At 43.5% G+C, this 21,850-nt stretch overlaps 3 protein-coding genes across 6 annotated transcripts; 1 reads left to right on the plus strand and 2 right to left on the minus strand.

Annotated features, from left to right (window-relative positions):
* Positions 1-385: 385 nt before the first annotated feature.
* Positions 386-1,470, minus strand: adat3 (adenosine deaminase tRNA specific 3). Its single transcript, XM_070438961.1, is given in 3 exon segments — positions 386-508; positions 510-1,269; positions 1,271-1,470. Coding segments are annotated over 3 exon segments (1,083 nt in total).
* Positions 1,471-4,557: 3,087 nt separating this feature from the next.
* On the plus strand, positions 4,558-10,597 carry osgepl1 (O-sialoglycoprotein endopeptidase-like 1). Of its 3 annotated transcripts, XM_024137842.2 has the most exons (7): positions 4,558-5,392; positions 5,533-5,920; positions 6,006-6,210; positions 6,579-6,727; positions 8,000-8,130; positions 10,309-10,380; positions 10,452-10,597. In XM_024137842.2, exons 1-7 carry the CDS (start codon positions 5,187-5,189, stop codon positions 10,534-10,536), a joined length of 1,236 nt encoding a protein of 411 aa, XP_023993610.1. In that variant the 5' UTR covers positions 4,558-5,186; the 3' UTR covers positions 10,537-10,597. The 3 variants fall into 3 exon arrangements, with proteins under 3 accessions (XP_023993610.1, XP_023993611.1, XP_023993612.1); XM_024137843.2 differs by lacking the exon at positions 6,579-6,727 and having other exon boundaries at positions 6,006-6,200; XM_024137844.2 differs by lacking the exon at positions 6,579-6,727 and having other exon boundaries at positions 6,006-6,173.
* A 27-nt stretch (positions 10,598-10,624) lies between these two features.
* ankar (ankyrin and armadillo repeat containing) lies at positions 10,625-21,849 on the minus strand. 2 transcript variants are annotated; one of them, XM_024137838.2, is made up of 23 exons: positions 21,025-21,849; positions 20,399-20,836; positions 19,449-19,612; positions 19,218-19,333; positions 18,847-19,027; positions 18,506-18,728; positions 18,386-18,427; positions 18,086-18,287; positions 17,484-17,692; positions 17,229-17,333; positions 16,732-16,979; positions 15,932-16,100; positions 15,602-15,843; positions 15,199-15,352; positions 13,665-13,826; positions 13,290-13,396; positions 13,010-13,132; positions 12,565-12,726; positions 12,280-12,397; positions 11,639-11,748; positions 11,258-11,454; positions 11,125-11,171; positions 10,625-11,035 (listed from the first exon to the last, which is right to left on the minus strand). In XM_024137838.2, exons 1-23 carry the CDS (start codon positions 21,653-21,655, stop codon positions 10,815-10,817), a joined length of 4,371 nt encoding a protein of 1,456 aa, XP_023993606.1. In that variant the 5' UTR covers positions 21,656-21,849; the 3' UTR covers positions 10,625-10,814. The 2 variants fall into 2 exon arrangements, with proteins under 2 accessions (XP_023993606.1, XP_023993607.1); XM_024137839.2 differs by having other exon boundaries at positions 12,565-12,723; positions 21,025-21,847.
* Position 21,850: the final 1 nt, after the last annotated feature.

The following is a 21,850-nucleotide window of genomic DNA, read 5'->3' on the forward strand; positions in this document are numbered from 1 at the left end:
TTTAGGAGATCTCCTGGACGGTATTACCAAGGCAGCTAGTCCTGTTTTGTTTGGTCATGGCTTATCCACGATATTCTTGGAGCTTTGTCAGCCCCTGTATCTAACATCATTAAAACATTTGTGCCCTTAAAAGCAGTGTGTATGTCTTAACTGGCAAAATTTCTTAAGGGAAACCATATTTTGACATGCACCGACTACAGTGGGAGATAAGCATAAAAACAAGCTGTGAATGCTTTTAAGTGATGTCACAGTGGCAAAAGCTTTGTTACAATTTAAAATGAAATGCAATAAAGTAAAACAATTGATGTAATCCAAAATGTCGTTACACCTTGATCTCATTCATAAACCGTGTGTGCATAGTAATCTGACATGTGAGACTATCCAATTATAAAGGTAGAGCATTCCTGTAACAATATGTGAACCTTAGGAATTCATTTTGGTACTGTTGGAAAAAGGCTCCTTGGAAAACCTCAAAGCGGTGAGTCTGATATTTTTGAGCATCGATTTTTATATTTAGTCCCAAATGCCCCATCGGTAGAGGCTGTTCCATAGAAGACTGCCTATCCTAGCAGCATGGCACAAATATTACAAGGCTCTCAAGTTACATACAGGTTGTTCCCGGTGCAGATGTACGGCTGACCGCTCTCCTCCGCACTGTCCTTATCCCGCAGGACACCACAGGTTGGCATGGTGGTGGCGCCATGTATTTCAGAGGGTGAGGAGTCGGGCAAAACAAACTGGCAGGCGGGATACTTATCATGGGTGTAGGCCCCACCATGCTGCCCACGTGCCACAAGGTCAATGCAGACCATGACAGTGTGATTAAGTGGGTGAACGCCTTTCCAGCAGTCATGTCCCACAGCGACAATCCTCACTGCCTTTGGCTCAACGACCGCAGCCCCCACAGCCTCCATGCCTCTCTCCTGCCCTGCTCTTGCTGCAGCCACAGCAGCCATCATGTAGTCCTGCATCTTGGCTTTCATAGAGGTGAACAGCTGGCCTTTTAGTGCCACCGTCAGTTGCTTGTCCTCATAATAGGTGGGCCAGTGTTTCCTGGCCTGCTCAAACTTTGATCTGGTCAAAGGAGGGCATGCTGGTGTCTTGACCAGGAAAAGGTTCCCTAGACCTCCACAGTTTATTCTACCTGAGGACGGCAGATCAGATATGTGCATGTCCTTACTGCAGTCAAAGTCTGGTGCATCACTGGCAAGGCATACAATGATCTCCAGAGGATGAGGGTTGCCCTTATCCTTGCATGCCCGTACTCTCGATGTGCGTCAGTCCAGGTAACGGGTACACTGTGGCTAACTCCTTTATCAAACGAGAGGTTTCTTTCTTGTTGACGATGGGAGCTGCAAAGGCCTCGATTAGCTCAGCGTCATGTGTGTGAAAGTTGGACAGCACAGGATAAGCGAACCAGGAGTCTATGTCACACTCAGATTATTTGATGCGTTTGGACTGTGGCTCCATTTCATAGTACCTGTGTTAAAAAGATTTTCAACCACAAATCTGGTCAAAGAACTCGGATCCAGACAATGTTTACATAAATGGGTGATTCTGCAACTTTGGGCACTTTGGCTGTGTTAAACTTATTCAAACACCATTTTACCAGTATTTCAATTGTCTTTGATTTGTCTAGAAACAATATCTGATAATGGCTGCATTTGTACTATTTTTGTCATTTTTCCCAGACAGCCAGACAAATGTAATTTCCATCATGTCATTAATCATCCATTTCAGTTGAAAATGAAATTAACTTATTTTTAACACATTTCTTATGGGTACATGAACTTGTATTGAATATTATTTTAAGTGATTAAGGTTTTCCTAAAATTAATAATTCAACACGATGCCTGAATGTATGAACTTGCCTTGGTGACAGCTGAAAACGTTTATCATGAAAAATACGATATTTCCACCCAACCTTTTTGTGAGATTATGATAACAACCATATGATTTCCCTATCTAAAACAAATCAATGTAAATTATACATAATATACTCATTTACCTCAGAAATATGTGTTGTGGTGGAAATGACATCTATGTAAAAAAAATAAACGTAGGAAAACAATATTTTATTGCTAACATTTTGAACCACAACCGTTGTTAAACATTTAAATAATATAAGACAAAGTAAGATTCTAAAACACTGGAACTAGCACCTTTTTAACATGAGAACAATGTTTTGTCTTTGACTACACGGGTGTCTTTACACAGGTAGTTCTCTGCAAAGTCAATATGCATGATGATCTCCTCTTTCTCCAGATTCACTTTTAATTCTCTCAGTTTTGAGTATTGGTGTCAAATGTTGTGCACGTGTTTCGCCAACTTCTCTTTCAATCCTTTGGAGAAGTCCTCCAGTAGAATCTGCAGTGTGCCACACACCTTTTCGTTTACTGTCAAATGTCTTTGTTTTTCTTCTCTCTCTCTTCAGCATTGTTTTTCCACTCAAACCACCATGTCTGATCACCAGAATCAAAGTCAAATGTTTTTAACTATTTTGCTAGACAAAGGGAGCACACTGTGTACATGCACTCTTTCTTCGGGTTCTCACAGCACAAGACTCAATAAGGTTCTCAATGTTGCTGCAGCTGATCACTTTGTGATGCTGTAGTTTGTCTGCCATGAACTGGAGGTTGGCGTAGGTTTTGCAGAGGCATGTGTCCCTATCCTGGATTGTTGGCTTGACAACCCAAAAAAGACGTATTTTGCAGAATGCATAGTAGGAAAAGGTTCGGAATTATGCCATTAAAGAAGCGCTTCTGCTTTTTCTTCTTAGTGTGTCCTTTTCCCCTGTTGTTGCTCTACTGTTGTCATCACGTTCATAAAATCAAGTGATTTTCTCTTCTGTGGCAGTGCTAATTCTGTTACACTGCTTTTTCCTGGAGTACTGAAGACTTGTTGGCCTGTTTTTATTTGCCCTCATTGCTTTTGCTGAAAATTCAAATGATCCGTTTGCGGCTTTGACCAGGCCATACTTTCTCAGGATGTTGCCTCTGAGCATTTGTTAAGCCACTTGTTTGTCCTTGGTAATGCAAATTTTTTGATATTTTTGCTTTAACTCTGCAATGATGGCATTTTGAAACAATAAAATAAAATCCTTCTCAAGTTCTTCGGAGTTCCCTTCAGTTCCCTTTCTTTTTGTCTTTGGGGAATCTTTCTCCCCATTTTCTTCATCAGTTTTTCTCAGCTTTCCGTAATGCATTATCAAGTTTGACATTGTCATGCAAAGATCTGTGTATGTTTTTGAGCGACCTCTTCCAACCTTTTTACTTCCAGCAAGTGTTTGACTTCTCATTCCTGTTGCAGATGATGAGGAAGGGGTATAATGGTGTGCATCAGGGGCAGGTATGTTGGCCTCATGTTCTGGCTGCAAGTCATCTGTTGACTGAGGTGTTGTGTTGCCTGATAGGTAGGTCTCCATTGCAACTGTTCTCTTTCAAGCCTGTCTTCTATTCCATTGGTTGCATTTCCATTGCCTTCTCTTGCTTCTTTGATCTCGCTTTGTCAGCTCAGAGATAGATTTCACTTCTCCTTTCTCCTTTTTCTTCCAGCATCTCTCCCTGTCTTATTGCAAATGTTCCTGGTATCATATAGGATATTTTTTTTGTCATGTCTGTGACCTCTGTGCTGTTTTATGTGGCATCTTCTAAAAACAAAGAAAAATACACACCTTAGAGAATTTTTGAGATTAAACAAATTTAAAACAGGATTAAATAAGCCTAAAGTTTAAAACGAATAAGAGAATGTTTTTTGTCATTTCCACCACTGTTAAGTTTGTAATAGAAATGACTGATGGAAATTATGATTCTAAAGTTTTTGGAGAAAAATGACAGGCTGCTTAGCATGCTTTCGCTAGTATTACAGCTAGCATATAGTTTACACTAAATACATAAAATATAAAAAGAAAATATAAATATATATATTTTTTAAGTATAGCCTGTTTGGAAATGACTGACAATAAAAATATTCTCTACACAAGCAATATTTACCTAGATTTTTCTTCAACTTCTGGACATCACATCTGGAACAACTGTAAGCTGCAGCCATGTGCTTCAGTGTCACAATAAGTTTCCATGGTAACTAAATTAAGTCTTTTGAAAAAACGTTATTAATGAGGAATTTGTCCTCAGTGTTGGAAATTACACAACTACCAAAGGACAGGTATATTTTGTGTAAAAAAACAATATAAAAGGGCATACTCATAATAAATATTGATATAGATTTAATTTCAATGACTCTTTCACTAGTAGTTAACATTAATAATTACACATTATACAATGTTTTCCCATAGAAAAACATAGTAGAAGTTCAACATTCTGGGTCAGGGACAAGGGCAAAAGTGAAATGAAGGTATAAAATTCATTTGAAAAAATGCTAAAATAATTGATAGAGGTGTTAAAAAATAATGGGGTAATTGTCGTGTGAACTTAACATATAAAGAATAAAAAAAATAAAAAATTATATAAAATTCAAAAAATGTACTACCCCGAGGACATAGAAGTGGATGCAGTGCCGCAAAGATGTGAGGATACTTTAACATCAGACGAACAAAATTCAACAAGTACACATTTTGAATTCCTATCGCATATTGATTGCCGAATTAAATGTGCCTTGTTGACCAGCTTTGATTAGATGTCCAACTGCATATAATTCCCCCCTGAAACAAAGGCTATCACTATTCAGAGACACCCACAGTTTTGTTTGCTAGGTTAATAAAAAAAAGTCGTTATTCAATTAAAACATATTCCAGTCGATATCCGCAAAACATTTTAAAATGTTCTTTCACATTTTCAACTCGGAAAAATGTAACTGCACCTAACTAGAAAACTATTTGATGTTTCATGGAGGAATTGTTTATATGTGACACAAGCTCCTCAGAGGTACAAGCGTAAGGTCGTGGAGCTCCGAACAAAAAAAATTCATCATCGCAATTTTAGCTTTTGCGACAAATGCAAACGTATTTAATTGTCACTTGACAGTGGCATTGTCGTGAGACTTAAAATAAAGTTATTAATGAATGACATACCTTTAGAAAATACTAATAGACCATCGTAATGGTCCCTGGTAGCAGAGCTATTTTCCTCGCCTCTTGCGATTCTCTACGGATAGCGGTGCTTACCAAATTTCAGTAATTTAAGCATGTATTTTGGCTAGTGCAGGAAAATCGGGTTTAGTGAAATAAAATGTTTGCATGTAAAGCTTCGGCTCAACAGGGCACACGTATGTTTAGAGTCAAGACTGTAAGCAAATGTGCTTTTAGAAGAAAAATGAGTTCCAGGCTTGTTCTCGGTATTGAGACAAGCTGTGACGAGACAGGTGCGGCTGTAATGGATGAAACAGGCTTAATCCTTGGAGAATCTCTTCATTCACAAAAAGAGGTGCACATGAAGTGGGTACAATCTTGTATTTTTTTTATGTTCATTCAATAAAAGTGATTGTCTTATTTATCAGTGCAATGCCCTCCTTGGTCAAGAATCAAGATAAAACCTTGCAAATGACATCATGTTCTCCATTTGTATTTGATTGTAGGACTGGTGGGATTATTCCCACTGTTGCCCAGCGGCTCCACAGAGAGAACATAGGCCGCGTCGTCCAGGAGGCCATGGAGAGGAGTGGCGTCACCCAGAGTCAACTGTCTGCTGTAGCCACCACAGTGAAGCCGGGCCTGGCCCTGAGTCTGGGGATAGGCCTGGACTTTAGCCTGAACTTTGTAAAACTACACCAGAAGCCCTTCATCCCCATCCACCACATGGAGGCCCATGCCCTGACAGTCAGGATGTTCCAGCCTGTAGTATTCCCCTTCCTCGTCCTCCTAGTCTCCGGGGGTCACTCTCTCTTGGCTCTGGCCAGAGGAATCGATGACTTTCTTCTCCTGGGTCAAACACTGGATGAAGCTCCAGGGGACACTATGGACAAGGTAAAGAGTATAACTTTGAGGAAACACTTATCAGAGGCCGGTGGGTTTTCTTGGCCTTGAATTTGTGACATTTGTGTGTTCACAGGTGGCAAGACGTTTGTCACTCATCAAACACCCAAAGTGCTCCATGATAAGTGGGGGTCAAGCAATAGAGCTTCTGGCTCGAGATGGAGACAGGTTGAAGTTTCTCTTCAAGCCACCAATGGGAGCGCACTATGACTGTAACTTCTCCTTCGCTGGTCTGCGAAATCAGGTGACGATGTCAATACAGAAAAAAGAGGTAGAGGAAGGTAATAAATAATTCATAAAGATATAATATGCATTTATATCATAACCTTTCCTTCATCAACTAATAGAATCAGATCACTTAAATTGAAGGACAATTCCACCTAAAAAACAATCTTTTGGTATTTGTTTCATTAGTCCATTGTTGATATCGGCCCAACATGTTTTGCATGTCAGCCAGCCATCAAGGTTTCGAGATATATAACTTTCAAAATACAGAAATCACAGCTATATTTCTTTATTTTGAAAGTTATATCTTGATCGCTGATATGCAAAAACATTTTGGGACTATATCAACAATGGACTAATGAAACAAATACCAAAAGACAAGTTTTGTGTGAAAATGCACCTACTTGTTTTTTTTTTATCCAAGGTGTGGAGCAGGGAACTTTGTTGTCATGTGTTAATGACATAGCTGCTGCTACGCAGCACACAGTGGCCTCTCACATTGCCAAACGCACACATCGTGCCATTTTGTTCTGTAAGGCCAAAGGCCTTCTGCCTTCCTGCAATCCAACACTGGTGAGTGAAATCCCATCATTGGATAGTGGTTTTCACAGCTATCAAGATGATCTAATCCACAATATTGCATTGAATTATCTCCTTAAGAAAGTATTCACACCCCATTACTTTTTCCACTATGTTGTGGATAATTGTCATTTTTTTGTCAACGATCTACATAAAATACTCTGTCAAAGTGGAAGAAGAAATACTAACATTTGTAAAAAATGAATAAGAATAAAACAGTAATATACACTGAGTAAACAAAACATTAAGAATACCTGCTCTTTCCATGACATAGAATCCAGGCGAAAGCTATCCCTTATTGATGTCACTTGTTAAATCCACTTAAAATCAGTGTAGATGATGAAGGGGAGGAGACAGGTTAAAGAAGGATTTTTAAGCCTTGAGACAATTGAGACACGGATTGTGTGTGTGTGCGCCATTCAGAGGGTGAATGGGCAATAAAAAATATTTCAGTGCCTTTGAACAGGGTATGGTAGTAGGTGCCAGGTGCACTGGTTTGTGTCAAGAACTACAACGCTGCTGGGTTTTTCACGCTCAACATTTTCCTGTGTGTGTCAAGAATGTTCCACCACTCAAAGGACTTCCAGTCAACTTGACACAACTGTGGGAAGCATTGAAGTCAATATGGGCAAGCATCCTTGTGGAATGCTTTTGACACCTTGTAAAGTCCTTGCCCCGATGAATTGACGCTGTCTTGAGGCCAAGAGGAACTCAATATTAGGAAGGTGTTCCTACTGTTTGGTATACTCAGTGTACAATGAGCTTCAAAAGTATTGGGGCAGTAACACTTTTTTGTTTGTTTTGGCTCTGTACTCCAGCCCTTTGCGAGGCATTGGAAAATGTCCCTGGTCTTTGTGATTGAATCTGTATTTGAAATTCACTGCTCAACTGAGGGACCTTACAGATACTTATATGTGTGGGGTAGAGATGAGGTAGTCATTCAAAAATACTGTTAAACACTATTATTGCACACAGAGTGAGTCCATGCAACTTGTTAAGCACATGTTTACTCCTGAATTTATTTAGGCTTGCATAATTTGTAACAATTTTGAAAAACATAATTCCACTTTGACATTATGGGGTATTGTGCGTAGGCCAGTGACACAAAATCTCAATTTAATCCATTTTAAATTCCGTCTGGAACACAACAAAATTTGGAAAAAGTCCAGGGATGTGAATATTTTCTGAAGGCACAAGTGTTTCTACAAACAATGGTGTGGTGTCCATACGGTGTCCCATGGTGTCCTCAATGTTTTGCTTTGTCAGGTGGTGTCAGGAGGAGTTGCCAGTAACCAGTACATCCGAAAGACTTTGAAGATTGTCACAGACACCACTGGATTACATTTACTTTGTCCTCCATCCAAGTTTTGTACTGACAATGGAGTCATGATCGCATGGTATGTCGAAGACTATTAGTTATTTTGGTTTTGAAAATATATAGGTAAAGTTTTATTGTCACATGCACAAGTACAGTGAAATGCTTAACTTGCATGCTCTACCCAACAGTGCAGTAATCAATATCAAAATAGTATAACTAATTTAAAAAAATATATATATATACACACATACTCATTCAAGGGTTTTTCTTTATTTTTATTATTTTCTACATTGTAGAATAATAGTAAAGACATCAACACTATGAAATAACACATGGGATCATGTAGTAACCAAAAATGTGTTAAACAAATTAAAATATATTTTATATTTGAGATTCTTCAAAGTAGCCACCCTTTGCCTTGATGGTAGCTTGGCACACTCTTGGCATTCTCTCAACCAGCTTCACCTGGAATGCTTTTCCAACAGTCTTGAAGGTGTTCCCACATATGCTGAGCATTTGTTGGCTGCTTTTCCTTCACTCTGCGGACCAACTTATCCCAAACCATCTCAATTGGGTTGAGGTCGGGTGATTGTGGAGGCCAGTTCATCTGATGCAGCACTCCATCACTATCATTCTTGGTCAAATAGCCTTTACACAGCCTGGAGGTGTGTTGGGTCATTGTTCTGTTGAAAAACAAATGATAGTCCCACTAAGCGCAAACCAGATGGGGTGGCCTATCGCCTCGCATAGTGCCGTGAATTCTAAATCACAGTGTCACCAGCAAAGCACCATCACACCATCTCCTCCATACTTCACGGTGGGAACCACACATGCAGAGATCATCCATTCACCTACTCTGCGTCTCACAAAGACACGGTAGTTGGAACCAAAATTCTCAAATTTGGACTCATCAGACCAAAGAACAGATTTACACCGGTCGAATGTCCATTGCTCGTGTTTTTTGGCCCAAGCAAGTCCTTTCTTATTGGTGTCCTTTAGTAGTGGTTTCTTTGCAGCAATTCGACCATGAAGGTCTGATTCACGCAGTCTCCTCTGAACAGTTGATGTTGAGATGTGTCTGTGACTTGAACTCTGTGAAGCATTTATTTGGGCTGCAATCTGAGGTGCCAGTTAACTCTAATGAACTTATCCTCTGCAGCAGAGGTAACTCTGGGTCTTCCTTTCCTGTGGCGGTCCTCACGTGTGCCAGTTTCATCATAGCGCTTGGTTTTTGCGACTGCACTTGAAACTTTCAAAGCTCTTGACATTTTACGGATTGACTGACCTTCATGTAATGGACTGTGGTTTCTCTTATTTGAGCTGTTCTTGCCATAATATGAACTTGGTATTTTACCATATAGGGCTATCTTCTGTATACCATCCCTACCTTGTCACAACACAACTGATTGGCTCCAATGTATTAAGGAAAGAAATTCTATAAATTATCTTTTAACAAGGCACACCTGTTAATTGAAATTCATTCCAGGGGCCTCATTTATAAACACTGTGTACGTCACTTTCTAAGCAAACTTTTTGGGATTTATAAAAACAAACTTGACGGGAGAATGTGCGGTCCTCCACGGACACTTTGACCCATACGTACGCACATAACTTGGAGAAATGAGAAACTGCGACTCCGATGGCAGAAGGATGAAACTCGAGAAACGCTTTGAAATTGATACCATTGTGTCAAATAAATTGAAATATTACCTCACTTCATATGTGAGTTTCCTGGAGTGCACACAAATAAAAACGTGATTTAGGATAAATACAAACGGAGATATGTTTTTGCAAAATAACCCCTCAAATATATTGTACAGTTTAATCAGGAATCATATTTAATTGGATCTGTCATCAAGGCAAAGGCTGGCTTTGTTTAACACTTTTTTGGTTACTACATGATTCCATAGTTTTGATGTCTTCACTATTGTAGAATAATATAGAAAATAGTACAAACAAAGAAAAACCCTTGAATGAGTAGGTGTGTCCAAAATTGACTGGTACTATATATAATAAAAACAAGATAGTAAGCTATAATACACAGCTTATAATACACAGGAATTTAGGAAATGGTTGAAGGGAATGCTGGGAGATTTGGCGTCACCTTTGACCTTTTTAAACGTGTTGGCTGGAGTTTTACTGTTCTCTATGGCCAGGGAAGGAGCGTTGTGACAGGTCAAGTGGGACTCTGGCAAATAGTATATATTTGGCTTTGGAGCTTTTGGAGTCCAGTGCATTCAACCACACTTTATTTCAGGAATGGAGTTGAGAGACTGAGGGAAGGAAAGGGCATCCTGTCCCATACTGAGGAGGTCAACTATGAGCCCAAGTAAGTAAAAAAGATGACTAACTTCTATTGATAACAGTTCTATAGCTTAATTGTTGCTCTTTGTGTTCTAGAGCTCCCCTGGGTGTGAACATAACAGCAGAAGTGAAGGAGGCAGCTATCAAACTTCCACCATTAAAGCTGAGGATTACGGACTGACGTTCACTTATGTGCCTATCCATGATGCATATAATTCCTATCATTAAACTTTTGAAATACATCCTGGCAGAAAGGACTCCATTCTGTGTTAAGCGTTTAATTTCGTTTTTTTATTCAATCGACTTCCAATATATTATACCATTAAGTCAGTCATTTCCATTAATAATATAAATGTAATATATTCATCTTGAACATAAATAGAATGGCTCCCTGAGTCATAAATTCACTACTACTTTAAGCTAGCCCAGTCAGGCTAGATCCTAGGCTGACCTCCAGGGTCACTGCCTTTGCTGGGGCCGCTGGCTGTCCTTATCCAGCCTCAGTGACTCCAGGGTGGGCTGAGAGCTATGGGTTGGCCCCTCTCCCTGCAGCCTAACCTTGGGGTTGGCTGTCCTGCTCCTCTGGGGTTGAAGCTGGAGAACTGGAGCCGAGCTGGTCCTCCCAAAGTGGCCTGCAGACACTGACAGGCCAGGAGTGCGGCTTGTCTTTTTGGACAAACCTGACGTAGGTAGAGGAGACAAAGACGATTGAGACTTTTTATTATATGAAATAGATTCAAATAATTATGTATAGCATAACAAAATGTACCTTTTTTGTTGCGCTGAGGAACAGGTGGGCCACCATTTATCTCCAAACTGTTAAAAAGGACAGAAATTATTGATGTTATCCCAGCTAGAAATATGAAAGCATTGCTTTTTAGGTAAAAAAAAAACGAACATACCTTAGTGATGGCAGCCCCACTATTTTCTGCCTTTCAAACTCCGCAGTAAAAATGTGTGAGATCTTGGCGTCCTCGATGAGATGCTGGGTCAAAAGGTCGTACATAGATGGAGTGTTTCGACATTCCACTAACAAGAGGCGATGTGCGTGACGGTTAAAGGTGAGGTAGCCGAGGGCACTTGAAGATGCCGTTCGCACCTGAAAATATTCAAGATTTTACCACCATGCATGCTTGTATCAAAAATCTGCACATCGTAACCAGAAATATGTCAAGTTGGATAGCATTTGATGGTTGTAGAATGAATTATCTTGATAGTCTGTTAGATTTCAGACAATAGTCATAGACAGGAATGCTCCCCCATACCACAAGTCCCATCCTTACCTCTTCCTCCTCAGAATACAGGTGAGCACATAGGTGACCAACAGCTCCCATGGTGACAATAGCATCAGGAATACCTGCCCGGGTGTGAGCCAGACTGGCTAGCAACTGAGCTATGGCAGAAATGTATGCAGTAAGGTAAGACTAGTGTTCTTCTATACTGAACAAAAATATAAAACGCAACATGCAACAATTTTGAAGATTTTACTGAGTTGCAGTTCATTTAAGGAAATCAGTCAATCGAAATAAATAAATKATGCATCTGTTGGTCACAGATACTTTTTTTTTTTTTTTAAATCGGCCTCAGGATCTCATCACGTATTTCTGTGCACTCAAAACTGCACATTTTAGAGTGGGTTTTTATTGTCCCCAGCACAAGGTACACCTGTGTAATGATCATGCCGTTTAATCGGCTTCTTGATATGCCACACCTGTCAGGTGGATGGATTATCTTGGCAGAAATGCTCACTAAACAGGGATGTAAACAAAATGTGAGAGAAATAAGCTTTTTGTGCGTATGGAACATTTCTGGGGTCTTTTATTTTAGCTCATGAAACATGGAACCAACAGTTTACATGTTGCGTTTATATTTTTGCTCAGTGAATATAATGTTCTTCCCATACATAGTACTGGGCTGAAGTTACCTGTCAGGACCACAGTGTTGGGATTAGTGGACTGCAGAAGGTCTACAAGGACAGTCACCCCTCTGGCAGACAGAGTCACCTGGTCTGTGTCCGTGATCACTTTGGCCAGCACAACTATCTGGAGACCAGTTACCACGAAACGAAAAGGTAGCGATAAAAGGCATTACCTAATGCTAATTCCGTGTCAAGTCGGAAAACACATACAAATCAGCAGCTGTTAATGACTCATTGATATTACTGTGGCCCTCAGGTGATTTTGTTTTTAATGATCTGCTTCATGGCTACCTGAAAAGCAGCTTTGGCTCTCTCCATCTCGTTCTTGGAGTTCAAGAAGGGCTCGTACATGGCTATGGGAATGCCACCATTCTGCAGGATGGCTGCCTGCTGGGTGGTGTTGTTGTAGGCAAACAGAGACAGGGCGTAACCAGCCTCCAGGCAGATGTCCTGCTGGGAAAAGGCAAACATGACAAATTGCCATGGGGAATGCACTTTACGGAGTGTCAACACCCCTTAGTGCTTGAGCAGTCCTTGACCATTAGGTGCCAGTAGTTCATTGCACATTGAGATAACAGTATAGGATACTGGATGCTTTTCTTTCTAATCTCTACTAGACCCATTATTTTGTTCCACCTCATCTTGTTAGTGACTGTGCTGACATACCGAAAGGTTCTGGGCTAAAGTTGGTTTAAAGTTATGAAGTAGCCCACAAACAGCCTTTCAAATGGTTTACCTGATCTGGCACTCGTAGCAACTCTAGAACTGTTTCGTAGGTAAACTCCTCTTTTTCCCAGAAGGTTGTTTGCAGGTCCTGGTTTCCCAGCAGCACACAGGCCAGTGTTTGAGCCACTTGGACCTGAGGGAGAATCAACATGTCATCCAAGCCTCAATTCCTTTCAATGGAAAATTCTAGTATTGGACGCCCTTGTTTGTGGGACTTTTGTGGCATTACCAAGGACATTTAAGAGGAGAGAGAACATGTTTTTTTTGTGATCGATTTCCAAAGTATTTACCTTGACCTGCAGTGATTCTTGGTGCTTCACAAGTTCTAACAGAGTTGGAATGGCTTGCTCCTCAGCTATGACCCTCTGGCTGTTTGGGTTATTGGTGTGTGCMCCTCCTAAAATWAGATGTACGAAACATGYATGCACTAGAAGTCATGGTATATTATTAGCTTGTATACTATGACCTGTTTCCAAGTCAAGTCTGAAAGCCATGTTACTACTGTAGCACTGTTAAAACATCAATGGGCAAAATCGTCAAGTAGTATCATGACAAAGGTTTACTCAAATCTCCCATTGATACCAATGCATGGTTTATGCAAACCTTTGAGTGCATGTACTGTGTTTCTCAAGATAAGATTAAGGCTACAGTGAGAATGTACAAACCAATACACAGGATGCCCAGGGATCGTATAACGCTGAGGAGGGTACTCTCTGTGGTCCGGGACCCCCGTAGTAGACGAACCAGTGGGGGCACCCCATTTTCTTTACACAGCCCGTCCTGGTGGCTCCGACTGTCCCTGCTCAGTGCTATAACTGCCTGGCAGCCTGAAACACAATACTATTTGTTTACACTTTACCAAGCTAAATTGCATGTAAACCTTGACTTGAATTCTTTCATAAGGGCCCTCTCTGGCCTCACCAGATCKGAAACCTCCACACCACATCTGACAATTGGTGGCAGTGCTGGGATGTGAGTGAGTGATGCCTTTATGGAGTATCGGCCAGCAGTGGTGTCCATCAGTGTAAAGATGACAGGACGAAGGCATAAGTTGCTGCCAGCTGTCAGCTTATGAAACAGTTATGGGGGAAAATATTATCTAGGTAAGCTAGTTGGCTAGCGTTATGACCTGTCAATTAGCTGGCCCTAATAACAATTTTAGGTTAGCAGGGTGTAAAGTTAGTTGCTAGGCCTATAAGCTGACATTAACGGTCATGACTGTTATGCCATTACTATGATGGCGTTATGTAGACTTTGTGACAGACGGTTCAGGTAAAGTGTTACCTACAATTCAATCTGTACATTCACTTTTTAAACCATTGGTCGGGGTGTTATTGTGGTCAGGGGCTGGCCTACCATTTCCACATCATTAACCTCAGTTCGTCTCCCTTTTAAGAGAACAACAGGCATTTTTTGGGTGAAAAAGAAGGCTGGAATGAAAGAACCATCTGTCGTCTTGTCTGGACAGAAACTATTTCAGAAGCTGCAGAATAGATGTTCTGTAGACATGTGTGACAGACCGAGGACCTGAGGGAAGAGTAGAGGCTCTTAACATGTTACAGCAAAAAACTACCCGGGAACACGTGTTCAAGGAATGACAGAGGTATGGGGAGTGACCCATCCCATTCCAATTGATACCCCAGTTCTTCCAAATCAACTTTGGGATATTGAAATGTTTGTCACATTCAATTTTGTTTGAGATTGTGTTCCTCTTATTTTGAAGGTGTTGGGATTCCCAATGGAGGGATAGACAGACAGGCATTCCTGACTGCATGCCTTCCTGTGCTCTGGCTGCAGGTGATGAGTCTAGCAGAGGAAAGCCGTCTGGGGGTAGGAGGCGGCTGGTCTTGTGGTGACAGAGGTGAGGCTCGCTCCAGCACAAACCTCAGGGTTCCTGTTTATGGTACAGTCAATCATTTATCTGCATCGCCTGTCAACAACACATGGAAGTTTTGTTGTTTTACGACACTCAGTGTTTAGTTTCATCGATCCCCGGAGACGGCATCCCCTTGACTGAATAAAATGTCTGGAAAAGCTTGATGTCAGCAAGCCAACTCTGTCCATGAACCGATGATTGCCATATAACTTCCTCTTGTGAGAGAGATTACTTTGGTGTAAAATACCTATTTTGCGTAAGAGACTTAGCAAGTACAGAGGGGTAGCATTTAAAACAAAAATATGAGAAATGAGAGAACCTACCGACGTATTGCATCCTGTCGGAGGAGGAGAGGATGAGCTCGAGAATGAAGTGGTAGCCGATGTGCACTGCCATGAGTCTCTGTTGCTTCAGAGTGTGTCCTGCCAAGGCCCATAGAGAGACGGCCCCCTGCTCCCTCGCCTCCACCTGGAACACCTKGGTCACGTTCAATAGGGAGAAAAATATTGAAATGGGGAGGTACTACCTGAATTTGTCCCATAAGAACACAGATTTTGCAACAGATTTTCTGTTGCAAAACAGTTTGATACAGCGTGCCCTACTGAACTCAACCCTGAACATGGCCCAGGGGACACAACTTAAAGTACATGAATATAAAATGTTCAAGAATTCCATAAGCATATTTAAAAATGAGGGAAACAATGATTTGACTTGCTCAGGTCCTACCTTTAAGAGTCGTAGGAGGTGCTTGGCGGCCGACTTCTTCAGAAAGCGGGCCTGTATGGCAGGGTTGTGATCGGCGATGGCCTCAAGGGCTCTGGCCGCCGTCACCTGCGCGGCTATCTTCCTCCCCCGCAGTATGAGCACCAACGGGGCCACGGCGCCCGCTCCACAGATGGTGTCCTGGTTCTCCCGGTGTCCCTTAGCCAGCTCAGCCAGAGCCGCGCACGCCTCCTCTTGCAACACTTCTGGAGATACACGGCCAAAAAGACGATTCATCATCATCATCATCATGTTCTATATCATCATCGTCTTACTCATGATTTAACAATGTACCTGATCTGACAGTCAAGAGCTCCACAAGTTGTGGAATCCCCCCAGCCAGGGCCACGGCCGTCTGGTTGCCAGGGCTACGGACACACAGCGCCTTGATGCACCGCACAGTGTTCACCAGCACATTATGTAGGTCCGAGCCCAGGAGCCTCACCAATGGGGCCACTCCACCCTGGACACACACGAATGAACTGTCAAACACGCATGCACGAATTGTCAAACATACACAAATACGCCTCCCGGGTGGCGCAGTGGTCTAGGGCACTGCATCGCAGCGCCACCAGTCTCTGGGTTCGCGCCCAGGCTCTGTTGCAGCCGGCCGCGACCGGGAGGTCCGTGGGGCGACGCACAATTGGCATAGCGTCGTCCGGGTTAGGGAGGGTTTGGCCGGTAGGGATATCCTTGTCTCATCGCGCTCCAGCGACTCCTGTGGCGGGCCGGGCGCAGTGCGCGCTAACCAAGGGGGCCGGGTACACAGTGTTTCCTCCGACACATTGGTGCGGCTGGCTTCCGGGTTGGAGGCGCGCTGTGTTAAGAAGCAGTGCRGSTTGGTTGGGTTGTGCTTCGGAGGACGCATGGCTTTCGACCTTCGTCTCTCCCGAGATAGTAATTACTAGCGATTGGATACCACGAAAATTGGGGAGAAAATGGGATAAAAAAATAAAATACATACACAAATACAGACAGACACACACGTGCGCGCTCACACACACAAGACTGGTTATAACTGAACCCACCTATTAGTTACAGCAATACTAACTAGATGGGCTATGGGAAAGACTGATTATATCAGTAGTACTAACCTGCTGGGCTATGAGGGACTGGTACTGGTCACTGTGCCCTGCCAGGTCTGCCAGTATGAGGGCACAGCGGGAGTGGAGCTCGGCCTGCTGGCTGCCCAGCAGATTGATCAGCACCGGCACGGCACCATAGCGCACCAGGGCCTCACACACGGGCGTCCTCTCCGAGATGTGACACACCACGGCGGCAGCCATACGTTGCAGCACTGGTCTCGTGCTGCGCATTAGCTCCAACAGGGCCGGGATCCCTCCTACAGAATAGGTCAACTGCTTTAGGGTCCTTCGATATTTTGATTCTATTGCAATTGGCCTAGCTTTGTATTCCGTAGTACCAAAAATGTTTAATGCTGTAATATTACTGTGATATGGAGTATAACTCTAAGGATGGTTGAAAATTGGCAAAATATAAATTGGCAATACAAAGCTAGTTTTTATGGCTATAGTATAAAACAAGGCATTCCTGTCTGGTATAGGCCCAAACTCTCCAAAAACTCACTCACCTGCATCCATGATATCCCTCCAGAAGGACTTGGCCGTGACACACAGAGCTTCCAGGCAGCGGATGGCCATCTCCAGCCTGCGGTGGTCCTCGCTGTGCAGCATCTCTGCTCCATCACACACACACACACACACACACACCTTAGTATCAGTGCAGACTCATCTAACGGATACAACCTGCGTTCCAAACATTGGCCTCGCTTAACCCTCGCTCGCTAGCTAATTCCCATCTCCATCTTTTCCACCAGGCAGCGTACCCACAAGGATCTTCCAGACAGGCAGGTCCGGCAGGCCCAGCGAGATGAGGTGCCTGAGGACTTTGGGGTGGAAGTAGAGGGCGGCCAGCTGCACGACGTCGTTGCCCTTGCTGTCCCTCCTCCGCCAGTCGGCTCCTGCGGACAGCATGTAGTCCAGGGCCTCCACGGAGCCCGACGTGGCCGCCAGGAGCAACGGGCAGCTGCGGTACCTGAGGAGACAAAAAAACAACACCGTCAACCTGTGTGCACGTAGAAGAAGATGCATCCGTACCGCCTCCAGTGCATTTAGTGGTGTCTGTTACTTGTATGTCAGTGGAGGCTGCCGAGGGGAGGACGGCTCATAATAATGGCCGGAATGGAGTCAATGGAATGGTATCGACATGGAAACCACGTGTTTGATATTCCAGCCATTATTATGAGCCGTCCTCCCCTCKGCAACCTCCACTGTTGTATGTGCTGATTACAGAGCAATGTCATGCTAGTGTTACATTAAAGGACACTGAAAGCGTCTGTGTAACGGTGCCAGTGGCCTGCTGTTGCATCCTATTGATCCCTGTTAGACATGTCATCTAKTCTAAACCTAGAAGTGTCTCCTCACTCACTCGGCAGTGGTTTGCATCTCCACCAGCTCTGGGTCTTTCCTGCAAAGAGCCTGTATGCAGGCCACCTGGCCGTAGTAGGCAGCAAAGTGCACAGCCATCCAGCCCCTGCGGTCCACTAGCCGGTGGTCGGCCTGCAGAGCCAGCAGACAGCTGATGGCCTCCAGGGAACCACACTGAGCAGCCAGGTGCATGGGAGTGGAGCCTGGAACAGGTACAAACAAACAGTGGAAAGCCGTGTCTGAAAGCCCTATTTCGTTACAGTAGAGTGAGGCTGGCATGTTCACACTGGTATGTGCTTACCAGCTCCTTCTTTTGGGGGCCCAACGCCACCTCCAGATTTCACTGCAAAATAAAGGTGTTTGTAAACAGTTTTGAGGACAGTGTGTAAATGAGAGTAAGGGAGAGAGGCATGTCTCTGACCTGTGCGGCTGAACCTGCCGCTGCTTGTCTGGTTGAGGTTGACCCCGGTGGTGGCCAGCTGGCAGATGATGTGTGTGTGGTTGTGTTTGGCAGCGTGGTGCAGCAGGGAGTAGCCCTGCTCGTCCAGGACTCCCAGGTGAGATGGAGAGTTCCGGCGGCACAGCGAGTAGAACACAGCGGATAGGCCGCGCTCTGCCGCAGCACGCATGCCGAATGGCACACTCTGACCCCAGTGAGAAATAACACACACGGTCATACAAGCCTTTTACATTTACCTAATACTAAAAAAAGAAAAAAAAGAACAGCTTCTTATATTGCCCTATCTTCTTTTTCGTCATCACCTTGCAATTGATGGCCTTTTTGTAGCCAAATGTCTTCTTGAACTGCTCATGCAGCTGGAYGTCAGAGAGTGGCAGTCTCTTCCCTCTCAGGGTTTTGATGGCAGTGTTGAGGGCCTCCCACCATGGAACCACGTTAGGCTGAGGGTAGAATGAGCCCACCTCAATGGAGATCACATGATAGCTGCCAAAGACATCAAGCAGCGTGTAAGAGCCTGACCATTGGACACTGAAAAGCATGGGTTTGTGTTCTCTTACAAGTGCATCTGTGTGCGAGTGTGTGGAGTATAAGGCCTCCGAGCTCAATGTAAGTGAGATGTGTGTGTTTATGCGTGCATGTTAAGACAGCTTCTCTGCAAGTGAACTTAACATACTTATTGCCGTTGRCCTTGTGGACTGGTACGGGGAAGTGCTCTTTGTAGGTGGTGTCCTGACTTAGCAGGTCTCTTAGGTGATCCACTGCAAGACTCTGCAGTGCAGCAAAGGCCTCCTGGAGGGAACCACAAGACAACCTGATTTCATTATGAAACTAGGGCCTCACTGTGGAAGTAGATAGCTCTTAAGTGGCTTGTGACGGCTCACTAGTAAGTGAATCTAACTCTCACCTTTGTTTCCTCAGAGACTTCCTCTAGCTGAGGGGTTCCGATGTCAACTTCAATCCCACCGTGAAGGTGAAAATACTCATCTGACTTGTACGGAAAATGTTTACAGGCGAACGCAGGTCCAAGGAGCAATGGTGGTAATTCCCTCTCTGTCTTCAGTTTATCATCTACAAAAACAGAATGAAAACAACGATAAACACATCTGTTGCAACCTCAAAGATAATGGTATGATAGCCATAGGGAACCTAGGCACAAAACGTGGCAATGCCTTCAAATTATGTAGGCATCGCCACGCACATTAATGTTAAAACATTCCAAACATTTCCTACAAGTCAGAATGTTGAATAAACATAATTTGAACTTACTCTGCCGATTGTCCGTGCTGTTGGTCCTTCAGTTGGTCGAAATGTGACGCAATATTCAAAGGAAAGTGTTATTAGCCTGACTTCAAAATACGTATCTCTGTGTGTGGCAATTAAGATTTGTTTGCTTGTGACCAAAGGCACGTGCACAAGACAGAAGTACAGTAACCGAAGTCTACAGGTGTTTACACATGTCAGGTGATATACATTTCAACAGCAGTACTGGCGCTCTAAAAAAGTTGTTTAACAACGCTTTACTGTGAATATTTTGTCAAAAGTTTCGAGCAGCTGAAGGACCAACCACACAACCGGTAGAGTAAGTTAAAAAGTAATTGTAGTCAACATTCTGGCTTATAAGGAAAACTTTGATTTTGCATTGCTATGTTTCAGACTGTATATTAAAGTATTGGTATAAAAGTCTGATTTATTAGGCAATGGGGAACCTAGTTGTTTCAGTGACAGAAAATTGGCCTCAGTCTACAATTCAAATACCGTTATGAACGCAGTAAGTAAGTAGCACAGAGATGTAGYTAGTGCTGCTCATGGAGATCCTGTAAGTTATATTTCATTTTTTGCGCTGTAGCAACCGACCTGAGTAAGCCGGCAGCATCTGCGCCAGGTCTGGGATCTTCATCCTCTTCTTTAGCCCTACCAGGAAGGGCACCAGGAAGGTGAGGAGGCGCAGGTAAGCCAGGTCTCTGCACACCTCTGCCTTCCTCTCCAAGCAGCTCCTAACCAGGCCTGCCTGTAGACCCAGCCTCTGCTGCAGCCTCTGGTAGGTGGCCAGCTCCAGCCTCTCCTCAGTCAGCCTCACCACACTGGCCAGACTGTGGGCGCCCTCGAACACAAACAGGTTGCTGTGCTGTCGGGCAGAGGACAGGTAGGATGTCAGCTTAAGCAGGATGCTTTCCTGGTGTTGGGAAAAAAGCCTCTCCTCCTCTGCACTGTTGGGGTCATAGGTAGGATCCACATTGACTTCCATGTTGTATATGCCCTGGTAACAGGGCTCCTCTGAGATGTCCTGAAGACCTGGAGGATGCAACAAGCATCCTCAGTTGAGGGGAATCCTATTTCTAAAGTAGGCATGTTCAATTGAATCTAATCAACATCATTATTAAAAAACGGACACAATTTTGCCTCAAAGTTAGGCCATACATTTATCTGTGTCAGTATTCATCTTACATTACATTACATTTCTCTCTCTGTCATCCAAATACCTGCTGTGAGAAACTCTGCAAACACATCTTTCTTCGTTTGCGGTACTCCATTTGAGTCGACACCCATGCTGCTTCTCCAGAGTTCAGAGAAGCGAATGCGATTTTCTCTGGGAATGTTGGCTCCATGCCAAAGAGCCTTGATAGTGTAGTCAATATTAACCAACATTTGTCCTACTTTCGTATCGTAATATGCTGGAGAYAGTTGGCATGAGGTGCTCTGGTCAAAGTTTGGCTCAAGACTTATAAATGGCACTTGGTTGAAACAATAGATGCCAACTGTGAGCTCTCGGACTATTTGATGGACCACCTTGTAATCAAGAGGGACTCGCGCATCCACAGGTGCGAGAATGATGCAGTTTGATTCGGTGAAGTTCCTCATTTGTTTGATTATGCCCGGCGGCGTTTCAACTGGCTGAGTGAAGTCATCACCACCCAGAAACCAGTTACMAGAGGTCAGGCTCAGCAACTCCTGAACTTCGCCCTTTTCGTACTTCTCAAAGAAAGCGTTGGCATTTCTTTGAGCTGTCAATGCAGCAAGGTAGGCCGTGTCATCCTTCTCCTCCTCTTCAACAGAAGAATGTTGTAATCTGGACGAAGAACTGGATGTCAGTGAGCGCGCCATTACTTCCATAGTTTACGTTAGCTAGCAGGCTATTTTAACCTTTGCTTACACTCTAAATGACTGCATAGACCGTTTTAGAATAACGGGTGAAACTTGTTGCTACCATCACAGCATAACATTGTTGCCTCAAAGTCCAAATGAATGTGTAAGATTCCGTGCTCTTGGCAACCAAGACGCTCAGCCTTGGTTACGGTCGCGCGATGT

This window comes from Salvelinus sp. IW2-2015, unplaced genomic scaffold (genome assembly GCF_002910315.2).
Source record: "Salvelinus sp. IW2-2015 unplaced genomic scaffold, ASM291031v2 Un_scaffold1322, whole genome shotgun sequence".
NCBI classification, from domain to species: domain Eukaryota; kingdom Metazoa; phylum Chordata; class Actinopteri; order Salmoniformes; family Salmonidae; genus Salvelinus; species Salvelinus sp. IW2-2015.